Source organism: Macrotis lagotis, chromosome X (genome assembly GCF_037893015.1).
Source record: "Macrotis lagotis isolate mMagLag1 chromosome X, bilby.v1.9.chrom.fasta, whole genome shotgun sequence".
NCBI lineage: Eukaryota > Metazoa > Chordata > Mammalia > Peramelemorphia > Peramelidae > Macrotis > Macrotis lagotis.
The window spans coordinates 27350626-27376710 of NC_133666.1; the positions used below are offsets into that span (position 1 = coordinate 27350626).

A 26085-nucleotide genomic window follows, 5' to 3' on the forward strand; every position below is an offset into this window, starting at 1 on the left:
CCTGTGACTCTTCTTGGGCTCTACAAAAAGAGTCCCCCAAATCAGCTTCTCTAATATCATTTCCCTTCCCTCTCAGCTATGGCTCCTTTACCACCCTTATCTCTGAAGCTGTATCCACTTAAGGAGAAAAGGTCCTATTTGGAAACAGCTCTTACTCTAACCTATGCTGGCTTTTCCAGACTATGCCTTAGTTAGGAAAAGACTTCTGGGGTCAGATATATTTCTCCACCAATTTATGGACATGCTTTTCCCTCTAGGTTGACCCCTAAGTTTCACCAATGAATGTACCTTTGAACCTCCAAGGACCAATTTCTCGGCTGAAGATGTTGAAATGGCTCAGATTTGGAAATTCCCGGGGGGGGGGGGGGAGGGGAGGGGGCTGGGATCCTAGAATCCACCAAGAAATGGGAATGGTCCCTTTGTATGACTTTCATTTGTGATGCTGAGAAATTGGTCATGGAGGCAAAGTCTAATTTCATTTTTGTTTGAACTTTTGAGGAGCCAGCGGAAGGGTTCCTGCCTGTTCAAGAGGCACGACTTCACTTAAAGGAAACAAAAATATGCTGACATGCCATGTCTGCGTGTGCAACTGGTAAGGAATTGCATGCACAATCAGGATGTCCTCAAAAGCAAAACCTTTCAAGAAGGCTGCCCTGTAAGCCTACAGAACCAGCCCAGAGATTAAAGTTATAGCAACATTCTCATGTCGTGATTTTCAAGCCCATCTTTCCTGTTTCCCACCATAACATTTTTTAGTGTAAAAAATGAACCACACCAAAGAACTATATTATGTGGAAACTTAAGACGTAACATTAATGGGAAATGATATTGCGTATATACCTTAAAACAACTCAGACTAGGATGTAAACAAAACCTCAAGATAACACTTTAAAAAGACAAACATTTATCCATTGATAATATACAACAGTCCAATGTGCATTTGCACTATCATGATGGAACATGGAAAATAAAGATTACGTGTGTTAAAGAAACATGTTACAAAAGTTGATTCTAGTTTGTCTATATACCTTATACAAGAGCACTGTTTGTTAATCTTTTCTATAGAGCGCGCTTTTGATTTGAATTTTTGTTAACATTCCCACAAATCTGGAATTTCACTTTTGGGGGTTTTAGAAAATGTTATGATGTTTTTTGTTTTGTTTTGGTTTTTTTGGTTAATATGTATGCTGCCACAGGCTTACTGTAGAGATGGTAATAGAGGAGAAATGGGAATATGTACAGAAAGACCATGTGCAGCGTCCCAAGGAGAGGTTGTGATACTCCAGGATTTTGCTGTTCAGAATTTTCACTGGAAGAAGAAAGAGAGATCAAAGGGTTAACCAACTACAGTCAGGAGACAGTTGTCCTAGCTTTGACTCTGCAACTAATTAGTTGTGATGCAGGTGTTCCCCTTAAAGCTCCTTCTCGTTTGTGAGTTTTCCTTTTCTCCCCTGGGTGATTGCAGATTTCAAGCTCCTTGAGGGCAAGGGATGTGTTGGCTTTGCCTCCTCAGTACCAAGGACAGGGCCCGGTAAGAAAAAGAAATTAATGTTGTGATATTTGTTTAAGCAGATCTCCTTCCAGTTCTGTGAATCTTTGGAATCTATGCCATAGTTAGTAGAACAGTAGTCAAATCTTTAAAAGCTGTGTCTACACAGTGCGCGTCATGACCGGCGCCTATTTCTAGAATCCAGATGTTCTGTCTATATGCTATAATAACTCTAGATTTTTAGAAACATTCATACATTGATTTTTACATTTTTTATCTCACTGTTTTGGAGTCATGTAGTAAGTAGGACATATCAGTGTTGGGATATAAGCATAAAACCGTGGCAAATTATATAATATAAATAATTTTGTTTTTCCTTTTGAAGAAATGCTCCTCTCTTAGTATAATAAAATAGATAACATTCTGTGGAAGCATCTTGAGATTGCTCCATGGAAGCATAGCAAAAGAACTAGCTATTCTAGTACATATTTCATTAAAAATTCAAGAAGAGGCACTGGACAGGAGTGGAAAGGGAATTGGTTTGGGAAGGATGAGAGCTTGGCTCTGGGCCCAGCTCTGCCACTAACTTACTGTGTGACCTTGTGAGAGGCCCTCACCCTCTCTGGGTTCATCTTACAAGTGATGGAGTTGGACTGGATGATCTCTAAGGTGCCTTCCAGCTTTACTATTTTCTATGGTCCTATGTTTGAAGCATGCAATCCACCCGAAAACCTATAAGCAGACCTGAGGCAGCGTGGCAGAGTGGAGAGAAACTTAGAGTCAAGAAGACCTGGGCTCTGACACTCACTGAATGGGTGAACCTGGGCAAGTCAATATGTCTCAACTTCTCTTTTTGGAAAAGGTGAAAATGTTGTTTGCATATTTTCTCCTCTATTAGAATGTGAGCTCCTGGAGGGCAGGGGCTATTTTTGCCTTTCTTCACATCCCCAGTGCTTAGCATGATATCTGCACAGAATGAGGGATTAATAAATGTTCTTGGATGAGTGACTCTCTTGGCATCGGTTTCTCATCTGTCAAATGAAGTTCCTTCCAGTCTATGACATTTGGGAAACCTTTGCTAGTCAGTGACTGCAGAAAGCACTGCATCTAGACTTTTCTCTGCATTCTGGACTTGCAAGAAGGACTATGAGATCACAGGATTTTAAAGTCAGGAGGGCTATTGTCTGAATCTCAAAGGTCAGATGGGAAATGCTTTGCCTATGGTCACATGGATAACAGGTGTCACAGCTTCAATTTGAATCCAGGTCTTCTGACTCCAAATTCAGTGCTCTTTCCTTGACAGGATAGGATTGAGAGTGAAGGAGAAATGACTTAAGAAGAAGATGATAAATGGTAAAACCACATCATTCACGGTTAGCAGGACTGGGAAGCATTTTTGCTGGAGTCACATTGAAAGCAACACAAAGCAAATAGCCTCTGAAAGCAGTAGCATCTACAGGGTAGTGGAAGGACATTATTTGCAACTTCTAAGCTAATTATCTTGGTCATTCAGAATCCAGTTCCAAAGTCGACTTTATTCTACTTCACACAATGCAGTGATAAAGAAAAAAAATGGTTTTTCAGGATTCAAGTACAAGTTTGAAACTTGTTAGCTTTTCCCCAATCAAAACCATCCTGCTGGAGATGAGAAGAGCTAAAAATCTCTTTCATTCAAAATGCATTTCCGGACGTGCCCAGCGCACTGGGAAACATGCAGTCCCCGGCTGGCATCACTCAACAAATTAATTGCATATTTTCTCTCTCCCCATTTCAGCTGGGAAATTTGAGATTACTGAAAGCATGCTGGAAGTTGTAAACAAATATCTATTCGGGAAGGGGAGCGTAGAATTTAGCAAATGCAATGACCTAGATACCATACATCACCTCTAAAACTGGTTATTGATTATAGGAATATGTAAAGAAACTTACTGTTTCTATTCGTTACGTTTACATCTGTGAAACAAACATGCTGCTACTCAGTTCATCTACTGATAACTGGGATATCTAGAGCGGTGAAAAAGAAGGCAAATTAAAATTGTTCCTCAGGATCACTTTGGTCACTGTCTTCACTGCTTGGGCACAGTCAACAAATCAGATCCACTCAAAGCACAGTTTGGGGCAAAATTAATCATTTTCTCTACTGGTTCATTTGGACAAAGACCTGATTAGAACATGGTTTTGTCCCCAATGAAAGTTTTGAACATTCTCCTTAAGATGCCATCCCAATAGCCATGCCAGCTAACTTTCAGTCTAGAGTCATGGCAGCCACAGTAGTGAGCTGCCAGCAGCTGGACCCATTACATCTTCCTCTTTGGGGCCACATTCATCCAAGGCTTGCAATAGGCAGGCAGTGATCATCTCTGGGACTACCCAAAACAAAGGAAACCCCTGCAGACAATGAAGACATTTTTGAGATTCACTTTGGAGGGGATGTACTTGGCTGTCACTGAGGACTACTTATGATAAGATCATCTTTCTGGGTCTTCAAAAGGTCATGGTGAGGTGCCACTCAGTGAAATTTACAACACCCTAACTCAGAAGTTAGGGTAACACCCTCCCCTGGCCTAAAGAGGAGAAGCTGTGGTTGAGGTCATAAGAGGAAGGAGTGTTGTATTCCTGAAAGCTCTGGGCTATACGTTTCAGGACTGGTATAGTGGCAACTCTCATGGCCCAATGTGGTGAGCAGCATCTCAGAAAGAGTAGCCACCTCACGACGTTTGCGGATTCATCTCCACAGCAGCAGCAAAGCGTGCAGGGTACTCTGGATGCACGTTGAGTGCAATCTCTAGAAACCCACGATAAGTGGGACATCAATACCCTCTCACCAATCCCCAAAGAATATACTCGGCCTACACTGTGGGCATCTAGCTCTGAACATGTCAAAGAAATCTATTGAAAGGGCCAAACCTGATTGGCTGTAGCTGTTGCAGCGAAGGGGACGCTGGTGGCAGGTGTTGTTGCTGCAGACACAGTGGTGGGCGTAGCACCGTGCATCATGGGCACTTTCAGGAGGGAACCATGGAAGCGACATACAGGAAGGTGGAGCATTTATGTAACCATGACAACATGTGGTGGATTGGGGGCGTGGCAGGTATCACAGCAACAAGCCATGTGACATCGTCATGAAGGATACACCAGGGCGCGCCATGCAATTCACAGTGCAAAGCAAGACAGCATTGAAGGGGGAAAAAAATTAAAAAGAGAAAAAAGGGGAAAAGCCCATTACAATTATCATTAAGGAAAACTAAAACATTCTCAACACTTAGTACATTTATAAGCAAAACAAAGATGTAATACACTGGAAGAGCCAAATTTTCAGAAGTGGGTACAGGGGCTGCACTTGTAAAAATGAGGATTTGCCATTGATGATTGGCTACTCAATAGTCGGGCAGGGTCACATACTTCAAGGGGTTCTTGGTTTGTCTGTTGACTGGCAAGTAGGGAGATAGTTCTGCAGGCTGTGAGCAGAAATGGGCAGGGATGGTTACTTCTGAATGTGCAGAGGGCCAGTTAGGTGTGAGGATACTTACCGAATTTGCAGACACAAGAGAGCAGTTAGCATGGTGACTATGGGGTTGGTGGGCAGAGGGCAGGGAGTTGTGTGCATGTTTTTACAGGTGCGTCCAGCATAGCCTCCTTGGAAAATTTGGCCCGAATTATGATTCATATACACAGTGGATTTTCATAGCAAATATCTCACAAAACATTGTCCTCATGGTACATATTACAGCTATGACCCCACCAGCTAACATGGCTACCAGCTGCAACAACATCCCTTTCAGTGTGTTGTCTCTCCTAGCTATAGAAAGGTCTTCCTTTTTTTAAATTTTTTTTTTTTAGGGTTTAACTCATTTGGGAAAATGTGACCTGGGGGTTACCTGTGACTGGCAAGAATGTGTATCTGATGATTTATCTGGGTTCCAGCTAGGAGCCTCAGCAAGATATGTGATTCAACCATGGAAATGAACAGGGTGGGAGGGTGGGAGGAATCAAAGTAGGCTATTTTACAGAAATCAAATATGTGTCTCTAATGGTCATTCCTGGAAATTCTAGAGTTCTCTTTTCTACTCAGGGACCCTAAAAACATCCCCATTTGGGGATTTCACCTTGAGAATGCAGCAGTTAGGTAGGCAGCAGCCCCACTGAAACATTCAGATTACATTGCAATGCATAATACTTAAAAGTATAAAGTGTGGGGGAACTTTCTAAATGGAACAACAAACAACCAAAAAATGTAAAAGGTACAGCCATACTTTACAAATACTCTGAGGTCTGGGCTTCTAATTAGGTGCACAAAACACTTTACCTAGTAGCAACAGGAATTAGGATTGCCTGGAAGAAAAATAGATTCCCCCCTCCCATTGAAACCCTATCATAGTGGCAGTAGCTACAGCTATTCTGGCTTTTGTTAGCTTAGAGCTCCCTTTCTTGGCTTTGTAGGTAGGACTTGGTCCATTATCCCTTCCCGGCCTGCCAGGTAGGCTATTGGAAGCCAATAAGGGAAACGAGTTTACTCTAATAGCTGCACTAAGCAGCCTGTCCACAGTCCCATTCTATTCCTGTTGTCCATGAGGGATGGAAGGTGCACCACCCAGCCCTTTAGGGCTGAGAGAGTTGGAGGAGGAAAGAAAAAGCAAGGGGGGCGGGGAAGAAAAGATCCACAGTGGTCACTGGGTCCAAGGTAGCTGTTTTTTTGGGCTGGGATTCTATTCTGAGGGGGACATATCTATTTCTAGCCTAAAAAAATACGTCTTGAGCCCAGTGGCTTTATATGGGCATGCCTATCCTGTATAAGATCAGAATAACAGGGATTCTTAGGAAAGAGTGAGATCCAATGGGGGTGGGATGGGTGATGTTGGTGAGAAGGAGCTACACTGAATATAGCATTATCATTTTCATTCCTGAAGACTCAATATTGAAATCATGGAGTTATGTCTATTGGTGTTTTCAGTTTAACTGCCCAGCCTCGGCTATTTCATTTGTAGATTATCATCATCATCATCATCATCATCATCATCATCATTATTTCACATTTTCAAATTATCAAAACAGTGGTGACAATCACATTGTTTACTTCCCAACAAACTAAATAAGGATATGCATGCATCCTCCTCCCTCTGGCTATTTCTTGGGCATTTAATCTTAGGGCAAAAGGGCATGCTATCAGTCATTTAGGGCTTGGTTTTCATTCCATTAAATTGCACAGAAATGGAAGGGTAAAGGGACCACTTCAAGCCTTGACCAGACAGAGGAGACCCAGCCATACCACTCAGCCACCCAGCTCTCCCAGGCAACACTAAAACAAGCAATTTCTATTCAGATCAGAAAAAGTTGATAATTGGTGTAGAAAGAAAAACCTACCAACACTTGCAGTGGGTGCCATGCACAGTACTGACCCTTTACACCATGCAGTGAAGCGTGGAAAGATGAACAAAAAGGGATATTTCATTAGTGAGCTCTCATGTTAGAACTGTCTTTAACTAAAAAAGCAGCTTATTGTCTTGGCAGCATTCAATTCAAGCGCATGCAAAAAAAAAAAAGTATTCAGTGATATTGACTTTAAATTCTTTGCTTTGAGAGCAAGCCCCACCCCCCATGCATACATACCTACACATGCATAAACAGTCAAAATAATTCTTGGATTCTTAGGCAGGAAATGCTTTTTTGATTATTTTTTTTCTAGTTGTTAAACATGTCCGCTACAATTCCTATTCAGTTGGTTCTTTGTTAAAAGAAGAGATATTTCTATTTTTTATATAATTTATATATATATATATATATATAGTTATATAATTTCAAATAATGTACAGATTTTTTTCAAAATGTGAAATGGGATTTGGGGATAATGTGATAATGTTTCTGTGACTTCACCTTCGACAAACTTTTCTACATTCTTTTTAGGACAGAAACAGGCTGCTAACATTTGGCTCCAAGTCCCTGAAGGAGAGGACTCCCTCTGCTAGACACATGTTTATTTTGTTCTTAATAAGAGGGAAGGGGAGCCTTCCTGATATTCTTGTTCTGAGGTTCCAGGTTTAAGCTCTTACCAGCTCCAGTGCCCCACTTCTCTACTCTGAGGGGATGGTTCTCTAGCTAGACAGAAGCTGAGATAAGCAAGGGAGATTTTACAGTTCAATTTTAAAAGGGAGGAGCACCTATTTTTCTGGTTGGTGACTTCCATCTTGCAGAAGTCTCTTGTATTCAAATGGCTCTGACATTTTAGGGGTCTATGAAGTATTAACTACTATCACCAAGTTTATCTTTTCAAAGGTGGAGAAGACTTTGGGGGCTAAGGTCTGTAGTGATTTTGGCCTAAGTAAGATAGAGAGAGAGAGAGAGAGAGAGACTCTATTTGTCCTGCTAGCCCATTTTGACTCTGAAAATGTTTCATATTATGAGAAGTTTATAAAACTAAGTGGAATGGCTGTATTTGAGAAGCCTGCTTTGGGTTTCTAATATTTGATAAGAAAGATCAGATAATATTTGATTAAAAATATCCATAAAGTACAAAGCAAATGTGAGTCTTTTGGGGATATAAGTAACATTGGTTTTTTTTTTTTTAGGTTTTGTTTTTTTTTTGGGGGGGGAAGGCAAATGGGGTTAAGTGGCTTGCCCAAGGCCACACGGCTAGGTAATTATTAAGTGTCTGAGGCCGGATTTGAACTCAGGTACTCCTGACTCCAGGGCCGTTGCTCTATCCGCTGTGCCACCTAGCTGTCCTCTATAAGTAACATTGTTGTAAGCTTGGATTGTTATTTGTGGTTTAGTGAAATCTCTCTGGACTTAGATATGTGACACTTACTAGTTGCATGGCCTTGGGTAAGTCATTTCCTGTCCCTGAAACTACAGAAGTAAAGTGGTAGAGGTGGGGTCTGATTCTTGATATTCCTGACTCCAAGCTCAACCCCTGATCCACTATACCAGATATGTTCAGTTCAAAAGAAGTCTGTAAAACTTCTTAATGTAAGGGGTGGCTAGGTGGCACAGCGGATAGAGCACTGGCCCTGGAGTCAGGAATACCTGAGTTCAAATCCGGCCTCAGACACTTAATAATTCCCTAGCCGTGTGGCCTTGGGCAAACCACTTAACCCCATTGCCTTGAAAAACTATAAAAAAAAAAGCAACAACAAAAAAAAATGTCTTAATGTAGCCTGTGCCAGACTAAAATGGGAGTGTTGAACAAAATCAAAATACAACATAACATAGAGAATGTTAATTTGTGAGTTTCTAAGTCAATATGGGGCCTGCAAGGATCCCTTTCTCTCTCAGTTTTGCAATGCTTTGTAACTATGGGGACATTCATACTTTTATGAACAATACTACCCAAGAATCCAGAAATTAATTTGAGATTTAACCAAATGAACTATATGAAGAGAAACATGAAGCAAATCAAAGAAAAGTGTTGACACTTTTCCAGTTTAACCTAAATTGCTCCGTATCAAGAATTCCGTGAAGCAAATAGGACTTCTTTTGAACAGTAGAGCAAGGACAAATTGTTGAGCCCCCATCCTACTTTTGCTTAAAGTTCTATCAATGACATTTCTATGCATTCTTTAGCCAAAAGCCTGTAAAAACAGTAATAGCCCTCTAAAGCTCTCTTACTATTTGCAGTTTGCTGGGCTACTAAGATTAGGCTAGTTAGGGAACAATAACTTACCTGTTGGGATGAATGTTGGTTGCTGCAGCTGCATGTTAGCTAGAGCCTGTTGGTAGTGGAAAACGCTTGGGTTGAAAACTGTGGTGGCACCGTTGTTCTTTTCAAGTGCTGGCCTCTTTGGTAAAGGTTGGAGGGCACCGGGTGGTAGGGCCTGTAGGAGGGAGAGAGATGCAAGAACATCAAGGAGGGTCAAAGAAGCGTGCAAAATAAAAACACCACTGAACAAAGCATGCACCGGCAATGTAAAGTCGGGCCCGTGAATCACCTGCAAACGTACCCATTGGCAAGGCAATAACACTAACTATAGTTGACACCACTTGATCTTACCCAAAAGGACAGCGAAGCAATGAGCAAGGCACAAAAAGAGGGGGAGGGGAAAAAGTTTACTTGAGGAGGTCTTTGTTGGGGATGCAGAGCTGGTCTCAGAAAGCCAAAGTAGGAGAAGACTCAAAGGTAGCTTTTCAATTTGATTTATGGGGCAAAGAGAAAAGAAGGGACTTTATCAGGGCAGGAGTCAACCAAAGGCAGTCATAGGCAATGAACAATTGGACCCAGTTTCTCAGGGAGCAGAGCATAAATGGCTGTTAAGAGAATGATAGGGTTATCTACCTTTAGGAGACCAGCCTGCTCCTGGCAAGCACGATCCCCCAAATAAATGCCCTTTGTTTGAACTCCAGCAAGTCTGAATTCTTTGGAGAGATGATCTGTGGCCTAAACTTCAGCATTTTTCCTGGACCTCAATTTTTGTGGCACTGTATGGGGATGTCTCTTAACTCTGGCTCTCTCCAACACAAGCAAAGAAAATATCTTTAAGTGACTTGAGCTGAAGATTTGCTCTGAGAACCACCAGACTACATGGGATATTTCCAGAGGAACAGATCTGAATTTGCTTTGCTGACACCACCTTACCTTTTGCGTCTTTTATTTATAAGATTCATTTACCAAGGGGGACTTTCCCCTTTGACAAAGCATCATCTATTTTTTTTCCCTCTTGCGTTCCTCTATCTGCAGTGTATTTCTGTGCTATTATGTAAGGAAAAGAAAGGACAGTATGGGAGAGAGCTAGTCTCGAAGCCCAGAAAGCCCTGGGTTCAAGTCTAATTGACAGTGTAAACTGTGAATAAGTGCCTTGACCTCTCAATTTTCTAAGGCAAGAGTTGCTGACCTGTGCTGGTGCAAGTTGGTAGGACTTTCCTCACCTGGGAGTTCTCTAAATGTATGAAATCATAGGTTCCCTATCCCTATCTTTATCCTAATATGTAAGCAAAGAGATAATACTCCTTTTTCAGTTACCATGCATAGTAATAATAATAATAATAATAATAGAAATTTCTATAGTATTTTAAGACTTGCAAATCACTTGATAGACATCAACTCATTCTAGACTCACGAATTGCACTATTACTAACTCCATTTTATAGATATGGAAAATGAGACTTAGAGAAGTCAGATGACCTACTTAGAAACACATCTTTTTGACTCCAAGCCCAGGGATATGTTGTGGCCCTCATCAACAACACATAGGTAGGAGGATGTGCACAATTTGCTACAGTAAGTTCCCAGAGGTCTTTCTTTTTGTTTTTCTTTAATTTGATAGTTATCTATGGTTCGAAGTGAGGAGAAAAGGCTTAAACTCTCAGCATTCTATACTCTGGACACCATCCTAATTTCATTAGCTTCTCATTCTCCCATTCAAAAGCAATAAAGGTCAGCTCTTGCGCAATGGGAACCTTTGACTTGAGATGAAACCTAACAAGCACAGTAGCCTTTTACCTGAGTTGAGATAGTGGGGTACGAGGCAAGGAAAGTGTGCTTAAGGAAGCTTCAGCTTTCCTCTCCTTTCTCTTCAGAAGAAGCAATTTTTTACTCTGAAACCTAGTCCTTAAAGTTGGAAACCTTGGGGCCAACTTGGATTCTTCTCTCTTCTCCATCTAATCGATTAGTACCATTCTCTCATATTCTTCATTAGAAATGTCTCTAGAATCCTTACCTATCTCAACATTCCTGTGGCTACCACCCTAGGTCAAGTCCCAAATACCTCCAAAGCTGCCCAGTGGATGTTCCTGCAGTCCATCTGTCTTATCCATTCTGTCAGACTGATCCATGTAAAACATAACTGTAATTCTGTCTTATTGGAGCTCTATAACCTACAGCCTGAGTCTGGCCTTCAGGGCTCTCCACCAACGGGTTCCATAACAACGTGATTGATGGCTGGTACTCTTATTATTATATAATACCGGACTGACTCAGAATGAAGACAATGGAACTCCTCCAGTCCTTTGTAGATTCAATCTCTTAGAACAGTAGAAAATGTATTTATTATGAAAATTATTTGAGGCAGTGTGAAATAGCTGTCTGAGGACCCCGACCATGGGACCCTGGCCAATTAATTAATCTTGCAGTTCTTCCAGGCCACTCTTTAAGACTTGAAGTTGCAGCACAGTTAGCTGTCAGTCTGTATAAGTAGGAGGAATTCCCTACACCAAAAAAATCATATATCTGGATTAAAAAAACTCAATGACCTAAAAAATGAACCATAAAATTTGTCTCATGGCCTCTAAGAACAGGAGGAAAAAGAAAGACAGAATCATTACTAAATGATTCCCTTCAAGAAAGGGTTTGAAAAGCAAGCAGACCTGAAAAGATTGAAGGAGGAAAGGCATTTGGACTGTCTTCAGATGTTTCAGAAGCAGGGACCTGACTGGTCTTCTCAACTATCAAGGCCTAAAGCACTCCAGAATCAAGGGCAGAAGCTCTAGTAAGGCACAAGGGACTCAAAATGAAGTGAAGTTTCTCGATAACTGGCATTGTCCCACAAGGGAAGCAAACGACTAGCTAGGGGTATCTTTAATGCAATTTAATTGAACAAATAGTTAATGAACATCTGTTACATTACATGCACTACAGTAAAAGATCCAAAGACAAAAGTCACAGTCCTTACCCCCAAGATTATATTCTATTGGATGGAAGCAACCTGTAAATAGAGAAGTAAATACCAAATATGGTTAAGATAAATGGGAAGTGATTTCAGGAGGCATTTCAGGGGAGCCTTAAATGGAGCTACTGGTCTTCTTCAGGAATGAAGGACAAAAAACATCAAATGGAGCTAGAGGTTTGAAAAGGTTGAAGTGAGGAGGGGACAGCATTCCAGACGTGGGGACTAGTTGTATAAAGGTATGGGGGCAGGAGATAGAATTCTGCCTATTGGGAACAGCCGGTAAGCCATTTTGGCTGGTACAAAGAGTGTGGTAATATGAAAGAAGACTGGAAATATGAATGGGAGCTGGACTGGAGGGCTCTCAGGGCCAGGATGTGGATTTTTGTACTTTATCCTAGAAGCCATCCAAAGTTTTTGAGCAGAGAAATAATGTGATCTGATGTGTATTTTAGGAATCTTAGTTTGGTAGCTATATGGTGGGTGGAATGGAGAAAGGAAGAGAATGGAAGCAGGGAGACCAATTAGAAGTCTATTGAATTGTCTAAGTGAAAGATGCTGAGAACCTGGACTAGAACAGGGGGTCTGTGAGTGAAGACAAAGGAACATACATGAGACATGCTGTAACAGTAGGATTAACAAGAGTTGGTGAGTGCTTGATATGGGGGAGAGGAGGGATGGAGAGGGAGGAGTTAAGAATGATTCCAAAACGGTGAACTTGGATAAATAGAAGAATGGTGATGTCCTGGACAGAAATAGTGAAATTGGAGGAGGGGCAGGTTTCAGGGAAGATATAATGAGTTTCCTTTTGAACATGTTGAATCTGATATGTTAATTGTATATCTAAATGGAAATAGTTCTCTAGCAGGCTGTGGGTGAAGTGGGTTGGGATATCAAAAGAAATATTAGGGTTGGCTATCCAATCATTGACCTAGAGATGATAACTGAAACCATGGCACCTTCAGATTTAGTGGATGGTAGGGAGAAGAATGATGGTCCAGCAGAGAAGGTGAGATGGAACAGTCAGCCCGGTAGGAGAACCAAGAGAGAGCAGCATTATAGGAAGCAGTAGAAGATAATTTCTTATCTGTCCATGCTCACGGATGATTGTCAAAAACTGCTGGAAAGTAGAATGAAGACTGAGATGAGGCCATTAGATTTGGCAGCTAAGAACCACTGGATTTCACACCGGTAACCTTGGAGGGAAGAGGCTAGAAGCTGGACTTTGAGATTGAGACGGTGAGGAAAATGAAGAAATAAGCACAGCGTGGGAAGACTTATAGAAGACAGAGCCTTCTTTTAGGAAGATAGGACCATAACCCTCCAATGGGCAAGAACTTCAAATGTCATCTAGTCCATTCTCCTCATTTCACAGAGGAGAAAACTGGGAAGAAAAGGCTAGTTTGAGGAAATGCCAGGCTTGAATAAAGATTTGGGGGCTTTGGGGGGGGTCAGGATGGGCATATTTGCAGATAGCAGGGAAGGAGCCAATGGACAATGGAGAAGCTGAAGATGAGTGAATAGGAAGGAATCATTGTGAGGTCAACCTCCTAGGGGAGATGAAAGGCGATGGGCATAAATGTCCGTGTGGAAATATTCCACAAGTTCACTGGAACTATGTAAGCAGATGATGACTCTACAGGGATGAGATGAGCAAGAGGGAATTCCTGCATCAGGAAAGAGGTTGGATTATATGCCATCTAAATTCCCTTATAATCCTAGACTTTCATGGCTTTTTTAGTTTGTAATCTTATTTATGCAGATAACAGTCCATTCTTTGATTATTCAGGATTGGGGGTGGGGGTCAGAGATAAAAATATGTAGATGAAATCCAGAACTATTCCTCCAAGCTTATTTATAGCATCTAGTTTCCAGCTTCTTGCATTTTGGGCAACTATTTATTAGAGCTGCTCAGAAGAAATGTTTTTAGAGAATCTTATCCTCTTTTTACTCTTCCTATTCACCCATGGCCAATAGAGTTAGGTACAGAGAAATGGCTAAAAGTGAGGCAGTGGGAGTGGAATCAGGGAAAGGCAGAGAGCAGGAGCAAGAAGCAAAGTGCTTGCCTAATCCCTAAACCGGATGTGATCAGCAGAGGCCCCAGTCCTGAATATTCACTTAGATTTGATGAGAGTCTATTTCACCAACCATATAAACCAAAAGACTCATAGAATCATCAGAATATTAGGACTGGCAGGAACATTAGAGACCATTTACTACAATTTTACATAGGAGGAAACTGAGCTCCAGAACAGGGATATGACTCACCCAAAGACACATGGAAAAATAACGATAGAGGCAGCCCAAGAACACAAACCAGTCAATTTTGTGTAATTTTGCCACTACATTATGTGCCCTCTCCCTTTTAGGGGGCTTTCTCTTCTGTAGTTTCCTTTCACTTGATTTCAGTGTGGTGTAGTGGACACAGCTAGACCTAAAGTCAGGAAGACCCAAATTCAAATCTGACCTCAGATACTGACTGGCTGTGTAACTTTGAGCAAGTCACTTAACCTCTGTTTGCCTTGGTTTTCTCAACTGTAAAATGGGATTATTAATAATACCTGTCTCCCAGAGTTGTGGTAAGGCTCCAATAAGATATTTGAAAAATATTTGGCACATAGTAGGTGATATCTAAATGCTAGCTATTATTATAAATTCTGCCTCTGTCACTGTGACTTTGGACAATTGACTTCAGGTTTCCAGCTTTTAGTCTCCCCCCCCAACCACCTATAAAGAAGAGGGCAGGACCATATAACCATTAAGATCCCTTTTAAGTTGAAATGACACTGAAGATCCACACTGTACAACGATACAATTGATGATAATAATTGGATATCACTAATTGAGTGATTAAGAGGCCAAACTGGACTCAAATTGACAATTGGACAATAATTGAATTCCATTTAAAAGGGGCTTCTTTCTTCAACATTTTTGAAAACAAATTGAATACCCTGCTTTCCCGTCTCCCCATTGCAAAGGCATCTGTCCACTCAAGTCAAAAGGTTTCAGAAAAAAAAAAATACTGTAACAAAAGAGATGCTTGGTAGAGGTCTATTGACTTAGAGGAGAGCCAGGTCCTAGGTCCAGCATGGTCACTGACAAGCTATATGACCCTAGGAAAGTCACTTAGTTTACTGGTAAGGTGGAGAAAAGGATCCCCTTTCTCCCTATTCAACAGGGATTTTGTGAACCAAGTTCTTTGTAACTACCGAGTGCCAGTATTATCCAAGAGTGTCATTGATCTTATTTTCATTCCCATGATTTTCTTGTTGCTTGAAACATTGTGAGCGAGCAGCCATGGCTTCTGACCCTCTTTAGCTTAGTTTTTTAACTAACGCTTGGAAATATCTATGAAAACCCTAGAGATTGAGGAGCATGCCCAGCCAGTGGCAACGTCCTTGGGAGGAAGAACTAACAGGAATCGGGACTGCTGTACATTCACCATTTGGTCCTCAGAGATGCCCATGTGGCAGATAGGACTCAGTGATTTGCAGATGGGCAACCAAGGGAGGTTTACTGATTTCCCAGTGAACCCTGTGATTGAGTGGCACAACTGTTCAATCTCCTGGGCCATCCTGCCTCTCCCACATCATGTATTATTTTGTAAACGAAGCATAATAACAACGCTTATACTTTCTCCCTCTCTGGGGCTTTGGAAACTTTAAACTACAACTTAGGAGTTATTATTATTCATGCTAGAGGCAGTATACCATAGTAGATGAGTATCTGACCTCCCATCACTAGCTATATGATCCTGGGTAAGTCACTTAACCTCTGTGGTAGGACTGATCCAAGGAAATATTTCATTAGTTATGGCAATGTTTAAGATGACAAATTCTTAATAAAAACAAAAGATATAAATTTTCAAATACTCTTTAATGGTTCTGATGAGATGTTCCAAGTTGTTCTGGCTATTTTTCCATTTATGCATCCTAATAACCAAGGCCATTTTATTCTGCACCTGCTCCTCTTTCAAATCTCTCAGGTTTTAGCTTCTAAGACTAGTATAAACCGTTTAAAATCCATTATCATACTGCTAGCAGAAAGAGTAAGGCAATTTCCTGGGACTTATTTTCTAAGTCATAGGCTGCTGATTTGTAATCTGCATTTGCAGTGGAAGTTTCCAAGCTGAGGAGATCCCCAAACATTTCCTTATTTGTGAGTTATTAATGTTAATGATAGCACTAATAATATGGTTTTTCTTTGCTTAGTCATTGGCATCAGCTTTAGAATAGCTCACATTTCTTAAGGCTTGCAAATGCTTTACATTTCTTATTTATTTGATCCTCATAATAGACTTGGCAGGTAAGTCCTAGATATGGCATCCCCTTTTTATAGATAAGAAAATGGAGATTCATAAAGAGGAAGTGACTTGCTCAGGGTCACATGTTTAGGAAGCATCTGAGGGAGAATTTGAACTCAGGTCTTTCTGACCCCAAGGCAAATACTGAAGAAACAATATCATATTGAGAAAACAGTCTGGGAGTGGGAATCACTCAGCACACATTTATTAAGTGCCTTCTCTGGGCCTGAACAAAATATTTTTGACTCTCCTGGGGCTAACATTTTAAATCTTTAGCAAACACCCAGATCAAAAATTTATTCAGTCTCTCTTTTATAGCCACAGAAAGAGCAATGGCCTCAGAATCAGAAGACTTGTGGGTAATTGTCGGCAAATCACATAACTTCTGTGGATGTCAGTTTCTTCATCTACAAAATGGGAGGAAATCAAACTTGGGCTATCTACTTCACAGGGTTATTGTGGTCTTATGGTAGGTATTTCCAAGGTTATAGCCCTCTGAACACAAGACTGATGAAAAAAAAGAAAAGAAAAAAAATCTCTCCCTCCCCAAACACACTCACCACCCATATTGCACACAACACACCACCAAACCTCTGTGATGATGAAATGGCCCTGATATCAATCATGTGGATTTCTGATTCTGAGCTCAGCAATCACATAATCGGTGAAATGCAAACCTTCTCAGCAGAGCAGGCCTTTTTCTGGAGGTCCGAAGCATTCCCCATGAACACGGGCAGCCCCCTTGCAGAGGACAAATAGCAAGGTCTTTCCAAACAGTGACATGCAGAGCAAGAAGAAGGATCCCCAGATCAAAGGTCACCTCACTGGAGTCCCTCTGGGAGTGGACAGATAGCTGCTGGAATCCTAATTAATAGGCAAGGAGCAGCCAAGGACCAAGGAATGAAGGCTGGGTGGTGTTAAACACAGCAATAAGATGGGCCATGCAGTCTTGGCGATTAGGGAATGGGGAAAACGAGGGCATCATATAATATGGCTTTTCAAAGGCTAGGCATGCATGGTCTGGGGCATTCACTTTGGTAAATGCCCCATGCTAACTGTCATCTAGCTCCTCACAAGCAGCTTAGAAGTGAAAAGAAGTGTGGTTGGAGCCCAATGAGTTTTCCAAAAGTTGATTTGTAAGTTGGGACAAGGAGGTCCAACACACTTGCAGAATGACACAAGGATTGTTCTTTTTTTTAATACTTAAAACATTTTTTTCAAGATAAAAACAACCCACCACCTCTTTTGCTCAGGATGTCGAAGTTGCCTTTAGAAGTAGGACAAACAGCAAGGGGTTTAAGGAAACTGCTTCCTGAATATTTTTTTTTCAGTTTTCCTGAGTTAGAAACATTTTTTCTGGGTTCATGGATTTTTTTTTTTTACTTTCTTATTCTTTTTTTTCCCCCCCAGAGCCTCATCCTGACATGCCGGAGAGGATTCCTGCTGGATAGCAGGCTTCCTTTTGCTTCCTTTTCCTCCAAGGCTAAAATATTTCCAAAAATTATTATGTAAACTCATTCCCAAAGCTGGGAAATGCCGTGACACAAAATCCATAAATGTTTTCCAACGAATAGCTGATGGGCATAGAAATAGGGTTGATTAGTTGTTGGGGACCCAGTTGCATGAATAAAACATGCTTTAGTTTGATTTGAGGATCAACTAGCACTTAGTAATGGTTTAGTAGTTTCCAAATCAACCCAAAACAAAACATGTCCGTTCCAAGCTGAGGTACCAGGGCCGCTAAACGAGATTTTCCAAGCTGGGGCACCAGGGCTGCTATACGACGCAAGGAATACAATGAGTATCTTCTAGCTCCCCAAAAGGACCTGGCATCAATCTTTCCACGAAGAGTAGGCCACCTGACTTGTGCATGGCGGGAAAGGGCCCACTGCTTAAATAAACAAACAAACAAAAATCCCCATTATCCTAGAATTTTACTGCATTCTCTTCTGTCACCCTACTAATAACCTGGCAGTCAGAGACTCCAAAGAGTAAGGAAGGCTGGTGCCCTCTTCAAAGTTCAGGACCCTTGGTTTAGGCTTTTTGGCTTCATGAGTAGAGGTGTGAAAGATCCCTTATAGGCTACAAGGAGCTCTTGTTTGGGGCTTGCCTTCAGTGGGCTTCTATTTCTAAGAAAGAGTGGATCAGGGGGACCCATAATAGTGTTACTTTGATGATTGCTGATGTCACTTGTGGTGGGAAAAGCCAGAGATCACATCATTGCTACCTTTGGGCCTGGGATACCTTTGACAAACCCCTTTTACCAGCAGTCACAAGAAGTGGGACAGAGAGCAGAACTAAAGCAAAACCTATCAGGAAAGGAATGAGGTGAAGAACAGCAGGCACCACGAAGGGACTCCTGACCATCCTGTTCAAACCTTTCAATTGTTCTATATTACAGGATAATGAATGTGCTTATTACCTTCTTGTGAAAAAGCAAAGAAAACAAACATCCTGGGGCAATGGAGCCCGCCTTACCATTGCAGCTGCAGCTGTCTGGTTTGCCTGGTGTTGAGCTGCCTTGATTTTGGCTTGCAGGTGTGCAGGGGGATGAAAGTACTTGCATTTCTCTCGGGAGCATCGGCCTTTGATATAATCCATGCACACTGTTACGGTGTTCTCATTTGCGTCTATCATGGCAACATCAACAGGGTGGGCATACCGGCAATCATTCTCACCTCGGGTGCAGTTTCCACGTTGAAATTCTCTGCAAACCTGAAAGAAAAGGCACAAGGAAGATTTTGACACATACATATATCCTTTAGGCCCTCTTGTGTCAAAGCAACTCAGAATAATGGGATGGGTGACACTTCAATACAGAGTTGCGAGCAGGCAATGGCATAAAGAAATTACTTAAAAATATGGACAGACACAGACTTTCAGTTCCTGTAAAAAAGAAAAGAAAATTAACATGCCAGTCTCCCCCAACATTACTTGTTGAACATGCATTGTCTTGAGGCCTGCATTTAATCTGTGGTCAGGACCAAAAGCTTGTAATGTTTGTACACAGTAGCAATTTTCCTAAGGGCTCCGATGAGTTTTTATTTCACATCAATGCACTACTGGTTTTCTACAACAGACCTGTGAACCGTGACTGCCTTCCATGACATTATGTCTGATTAACTTTCATTATGAGACCACAATGTGTTCTTAAGAGGTCTCCAATAGGGCCATCTTAGTAAAGAATCAACAGCTTCTTGCTTTGAAGTAATGGTTAATGACATATAAGGGATAACAGTGGGACTTCTATCAGGCCAAGTGCAGGTGGACATTTCATTTGGATTTCCCTTCCTAAGAGATTATTGGGGGGGGGGAATCTCCAGGACATCCGTCTTATGTTGGGTCAAAGGCTCCATTTAATTTATCACAAGGCTTAGCCAAGTGATGCTGTTTTCAGAAAGGGCCTGGCCACATGCTGGAAGAAAGTGATGTGGTTGACAAGTACTCAAGTTCTAGTAGTCAGAGGGTCACTTACAAACATAGTAGAACTCTGCTGTAATGTTGGTGCCAAGAGACAGGAAACATATCTACAATTGAGAGAGCCCCATAATTCACTGAGAGAGATTCACTACTAATCACTATGTATATCAGAAAAGAAGGTCTATGGCAGGGTACTTCAATGGATCCAAGATCTTGGGGAAGCTTTCTCTGATGGGATTTTTATCATGGGAATCAAAATTTAAAACATGCTCTCAACTCCGACAGTTTGAAGGGGCCTTTAGCAGTGGTTCACTGCTATGCTTTTTTTTAAACCTTTGTATAAAAGAATTTTGAACTATTGCATTATGAAAGTACTGTGCTTTCCATAAAAGGTAATGTATTCTTTAAAATTAGAGGGTTTTCCACATGTACAAAAATCTTTATGGCAGTTCTTTTCATGGTGGCAAAAAATTGAAAATTGAGGGGATGCCCATCAATTGGGGAATGGGTGAATTGTGGTATGGGGATGTAATGCAACACTATTGTTCTATAAAAAATCCTGAGGGATGGGAATTCAGAACAGCCTGGAAAGACTTGCATGAACTGATATAGCGAGAATTGAGACGAACCAGAAGAACATTATACATACTAACAGCAACATTGGGTGATGATCAGATATGATGGACTTGTTCATTTTAGCAGTACAGTAATCAAAGGTAATTCTAAAAGACTTGTGATGGGAAAAAATCATCCATAACCAGAGAAGGAACTATAGAATTGCCAACCCAAGCTTACTATCTTCAATTTTTAAAAGTTGTCTTATGTATTATGTTGTTTTTTTCTCTCTAATGTCTTTTCCTTCCATTTGGATTTGATTCTTCTTTCCATAACATGATTAACGTGGATCTATGTTTAGTATGGTTATATATGTATAGTTTATATTAGATTGCTTTCTGTCGGGGGGAGGGAGAAAAATGTGAAACTCAAAACCTTGCAAAGAATGATTGTTGAAAACTACCATTACATGGAGTTGGAAAAAAATAAATTACATATTTAAAATAAAATAAAATTAGAGGAGTTTCTGTATAAATACCTCAAGTTTATCTGTCCGTATCAATTTCTGACCAGCGGTGCCTCCTGGCACTGTGACAGGTGGATTTCCAGACATCAGTACAGGTGCATTTGGTAAAAGCTCTGCAGGAACCAAACCCATCCCAGGAGAAACATGACTTAGATAAGGGCTGAAAGCCATCGTGGGACTAGTCGCAAGTGATGGAGTCACAGGAAACGTGGTCTGCATTTAGAGGAGAGAAGAGAAAAAAAAGGTCATGGACATTTGAACTTCCATTTTTATTAATATTGCATCCCAGGGCCAAAGACAATTTTATCATCCTTGCCTTCAATAAATTCATTTTCACAGTAATCCTCAGACATGGGTTGCTTTTAACACAGCAAATATCATTATTTTTTAGGGGGAAAACCACACTGATGATGTTTAAGTCTTAATAATCTAATTAAGAAAGCAAGTCAGGTAATTCTAACAGCCCTGCAGCAGCCAATTAAACCTCTTTTACTGAGTTTCTTCTTTTCAAGCTGTTCCTTCTCACCTAATAACAATTTCACCCATAGTAATACGTCCCTATATATTTATTACCTTAAAATGTTCTGATGCTTTCCTTCTATCATATGCAAGTAAATTGGAAAGCCTGGAGGACCCAGACCCCTATCTATGATACCTTTTGTGTCCCTCACGATGTTCAGGTATATAACGGTTGCTTACTGATTGATTCAGTTCAGCATGTATTTGCAAATACCTACTATATATTGGGAACACAAAGATAAGCTTCCTTCAAAGAGGTTACATCTTACTGGAGGGAAACAACATAATATGCACATAGATGAACGAACAAGTCTTGGATATCTTCTACTAATATTTCTGCATGATGCTTCTATTAGAATCCTTAAAAGGTACTTCTATTAGGAATAATAATAATCATAGTTCATGATCAAAAGGAAGTTTATGTACTTTCGTAAAAAGTACTTATGTCATTTGAGGCCACAAGTATTATTGGATCCATTGGACACCTAAGAAAATGAAGGTCCAGAAATAAGGGTGATGTGGCCAAGGTTGGGGAGCTAGGCAGAGGCTGAGGCAGACCTGGAAACAAGGTCTCTGCGTCCCAAGTCCAAAGCTTCCTCCATGAGTAGGTTCTGGTTGGAGGAGTCTCAGAAAGAGTCTGTATGCCATAACAGGTGGAGTTAGTCCAGGAGGGACTGGACAACAGTATAGTAAGGAATACAAACTGGGATACAGCCTGGATTTGGATAGACAAAGAGTCAGTCCAGGATTTACAATCAAAAATTCTACAATTGCCTCCAATCTACATTTGAGGGCAATCTTATTCTCAAATAGTTTCATTTATACATACATTTATATGTATGTGTACATATATTCAAATATATTTATGTAGGGAACATAATTATATACATATATATGTATATTAAGGACAGGTGGTTTGGTATACTGATTTAGAATCAGAGGACCTGAGTTTGAATGGTGGTTTTGCTATTTACTACTTGTATGACAGCTTTGTCAAGCCTGTCTTTCTGTATTTCAGTTTCATCATTTGTAAAATGGGGATGGGGGGATGTTGAACCAGAGCCTTTCAAAAGGCTCCTTCCTTTAGCAGATCATGCTTCTTTGAGGTCTGCACCATTCTTTTACATGAAGTTTATTCTCTAGTTGTTCTGTATATATTTTTGTCTCCGTAGCATAGCTAAAAGTTCTTGTGGGACAAGAGTGTGCTTTTTCCCTCTCCTTTATTACTGGTGGAACATGATCCTATGGGGCAGGACATAGAACTTAGGTTCACTAATCAATCACTCATTGAGCCATGGAGAGAAAATATACAACATGCAGAGGAATGGGAAGAGTATTGGATCTGGTGCCATAAGAGCTGGTTTTGAATTCTGACTCTGCTGTTTTGACTATCTGTCTAATAAAAGTTCCTTCCCCTCCTTTAGGGCTCAGGAGGATGCTACTTCAAGAGGAAGAGTTCAGCTTGGGGGATCTCTAAGGTCCCTTTCAGCTTTGGTATTCTACGCTAATCCCTGAGATGCGAATATAAATTTCCTGAGTGAATAGTAAATCCCAGTTAAATATAGAACTTTCCTGGTGGTAACAGTGCCATGAAGCTGGGTGGAGCAGAGTAGGAGGCAGAGGATTTTTGATATATGTTAATGAATAGGGGCAATCTAGTTTTTGCCTGCTTTGTTGTAATGCCAAGCTTAGTTAGCTCCACCTTCCTGCTTGATAGCTCTTATTCAGTTGCCCAACAAATTCACATCTGAAACCCATGAAGTGGGACAGTCTCAACAAAGACTGAGGCAGTTGGCTGCCTATACAGCATTACTATAACATAAGGCCAGTAGGTCCCCAAATGTCTGCCCAACAGCTTGCCATATTGCTATGTGCTCCCAAACCCTCTGGGTCAGACATCAAGGGAGTGAGACGGGGGTGAGATGAGGAAGAAGTGTGCTATCTCCAACATACCCCATCAGTGTGAGGACCAAATGAGAGAAAGTTATAAAGGAATCCAGCATGTCTGAAGTGAATTGGCCCTTAGGGGTCATTTATTACAATCCCTTTGTTAAACAGGGGAGGAAACTGAGGCCTCTAAAGTGCCGGGGAAATGGGAACTATAGTTATTACCGGGAAGAAAAAAAAAGTTCTAACCTTTTCAATTGGCACACCAGAAGAGATTAGTTGATCAGATCAACCAACTAGGAACCAGTTAGGCAGCCCAGAGAGAGAGTTTAGCTTGAAAGGGACAAGATAAATAGGGAAGTTTCATTTGGTTTTGGGGAAACTAGAGAAAGGGATGGGAACAAGTATGAGTTGAGCAGGGGGAAAGTGGCAGCGGGAGCTTATGATCAAGTTTGCCTAGCTGCAAACTTACCTATGCAGAGTGGCTATAGACTGAAGTGATGTGACAGAACCACAGAAAATTATGCCAATTCTCATGTATGGAGTATTTCATATGGTGATCTCCTCTGATATACTCAACACCAGCCTTCTCTCTATGGACACTAAATGAAGGTTTATCTTACTTCCACAAGAGGATGAATGGAACCTGACCATGATCTCTCAACTGGTCTAGTTAAGGCATGGAGGTAGGACTCTAGCACATCTTACTGAATGAGATTGATAATTCCAGAAATGAGCTGATGTAGCATGTATTTTATTTAGCAAGATAGCAATCTCTTGGAAATGGCTAATCAAGCATTCTGAAGCAATAATGCTTTATCAGCCAAACTACTGATGGATATCTCTTCTCCCCAAACATCCAGAGTCTAAGGTGTTTCCATGGCTACTATGAACTACACAAAGGTATGTGCTCCTACTTTCTCATGGTAAAACTTTCAATGAAGAAGGAAAAATAATTTTTCTTCACTTGGACTCTTTGTGATAATGGTTTGTTAGATAAAAGAGAAGGAGCACCTTTAACTTTCTTAGTCATTTTGAGTATCCAAGAGGGTACAAGAGAATTGTGGTTAAGGGGTACACTTGGCATGGATTTTTCTGGATAAAACATAATTGTTTAAGACTATACTCTCCTTGGTGGTAAGCCTCCTGCCCATTTCCCTTCACCCTTACCACCGAAAGAGGAAAGAAACACCTAAATACTGAAGCAAGTATGTGAAATTGCTGGCAGAGTTCATTTAGAGAACTGAGTCAGACAGGGGGTTGTTTCTGCCATCCAGTATGAGAGTAATGGTGAAACTTAATGGCTTGGCCATAGACAATTAGCAGTGACCAACCATGTAAATTAGGCACTCAATGGGCCTAAGATTCAAGGGGTAATGAGAACTCCTGTGAGTATCTCCACAGGGTCCTGCTCTTATTCCTGCTTCCCATTGTCACCTATTGAAATCTTATTCATCCTTCAAGGTTCTGCTCAGGTGCCAACCCTCCATGAAGTCCTTCTCATTTGCCCTGCAATTAAGCGAAGCGGCAGAGTGGCAGACAATTTCCAGCTGGAAGGGACTCTAGAGGCATTTTACAGTGGAGGAGATACAACCAATAAGTGACTTGCCCCAAATCACACAGGTGATTCCCAGTACTGGATCTGGGATTCAAGTTCAGATCTTATGTGTAAGACTTATCTTCCGCATTTATTCCAAGATTATACTCCCTTGAGGGCAGTGACTACAGTGGAAAGAAGAGATTTCTCTGAAGTCATAGCTCCAACACGTCAGGGGCTGTGACCCCAGACAAGCCATTTCCCTGAGTCAGAAGATCTGGGGTGAAAATCCATTATTTATGACTTGTATGATCCTAAGTAAGTCACTTTATAGCTCAAGCTCAGTTTCCTCTTCTGTAAAGGGAAGAGGTTGATTTAAAGGTTCTCAGAGTCACCATCTCCTCTCCCCTTCCAGCTCTAAATCTGATGATTATTATGATCCTTAAAATTGAGTGTTTTTTTTAATCTTCCTCACAGGGTTGGGATGAAGAAAGTGCTTTTATATGACTTAAAGTATGGTACATATGTGAACACTTATTTATATCCATATCCTTCTCTCCTTCAGATATTTAGTTCAGAGTAGTTATTTAACAAACACTCATTGAATGAATGAATGAATTAATGGCTAAGACTGGTCATTCAGTAAGTGAGTTCTCTTTCTCAGCATTACCACTAGTACAGTATGACCATTTAATATTTCATTAAGATCTAGCCTATTGCATACCCACGCAATGCTGTCCATTTATAGTGCTGGGGGAAGGGGTGGGGGTGAATCTCACAGAGGAAGGTTTCTCTCATGCTGGTGGAATGTTATAAGCTAGTACACTAGGTAGCAGCTGTCCAAGTGCTTTCTTTGGAATAGACTGCGGGAATCACGGGGCTGACCAGGTTTGCCAGACATTCCCAGTACATGAGCAGCATATAAATTAAACTTATTTCATGGGATCATAGAAGTAGAGCTGGAGGAGGTTTCAGAGGCCATCTGGTCTAACTTCATTTTACAGAGGAGGAAACTAAGGCCAAGGGGAGGAAAGTGACTTGCTCACAGTCTCACAGATGAACACCCAGGTCATCATCTGACGTTTTCCACTGTATTAGGCTCTTTAGTTACTCTGAAGATCTTATTCTAAATTATTAGAACATTTCTTCAGAAATGAAACCAATTACTTGAATGACTTAAACTGTTCAGAAATTGGAATTCCCAGTTTGGGCTCATTTTCCCAGTGGCAGATATAACCTCCCAGCTCCAGCCCTGTT

General features: G+C 41.0%; 1 protein-coding gene across 13 annotated transcripts in view; it reads right to left on the reverse strand.

The window, feature by feature from the left end:
- Positions 1 to 887: 887 nt before the first annotated feature.
- The window catches only part of MBNL3 (muscleblind like splicing regulator 3), a 157108-nt gene continuing 131910 nt past the window's right edge, over positions 888 to 26085 (reverse strand). For 9 of the 13 annotated variants that reach the window (XM_074201008.1, XM_074201005.1, XM_074201006.1 and 6 more), the window contains 7 exons: positions 20898 to 21098; positions 18863 to 19099; positions 9147 to 9297; positions 6851 to 6886; positions 4397 to 4491; positions 3419 to 3493; positions 1221 to 1309 (listed from right to left, as the gene is read on the reverse strand). In XM_074201008.1, the coding sequence (XP_074057109.1) occupies positions 3437 to 3493; positions 4397 to 4491; positions 6851 to 6886; positions 9147 to 9297; positions 18863 to 19099; positions 20898 to 21098 (777 nt within the window). In that variant the 3' untranslated portion in view covers positions 1221 to 1309; positions 3419 to 3436. Of the gene's footprint in view, positions 1310 to 3418; positions 3494 to 4396; positions 4492 to 6850; positions 6887 to 9146; positions 9298 to 18116; positions 18276 to 18862; positions 19100 to 20897; positions 21099 to 26085 lie in introns of all 13 variants that reach the window. The other 4 variants (XM_074201015.1, XM_074201013.1, XR_012471544.1 and 1 more) reach the window with 4 other exon arrangements.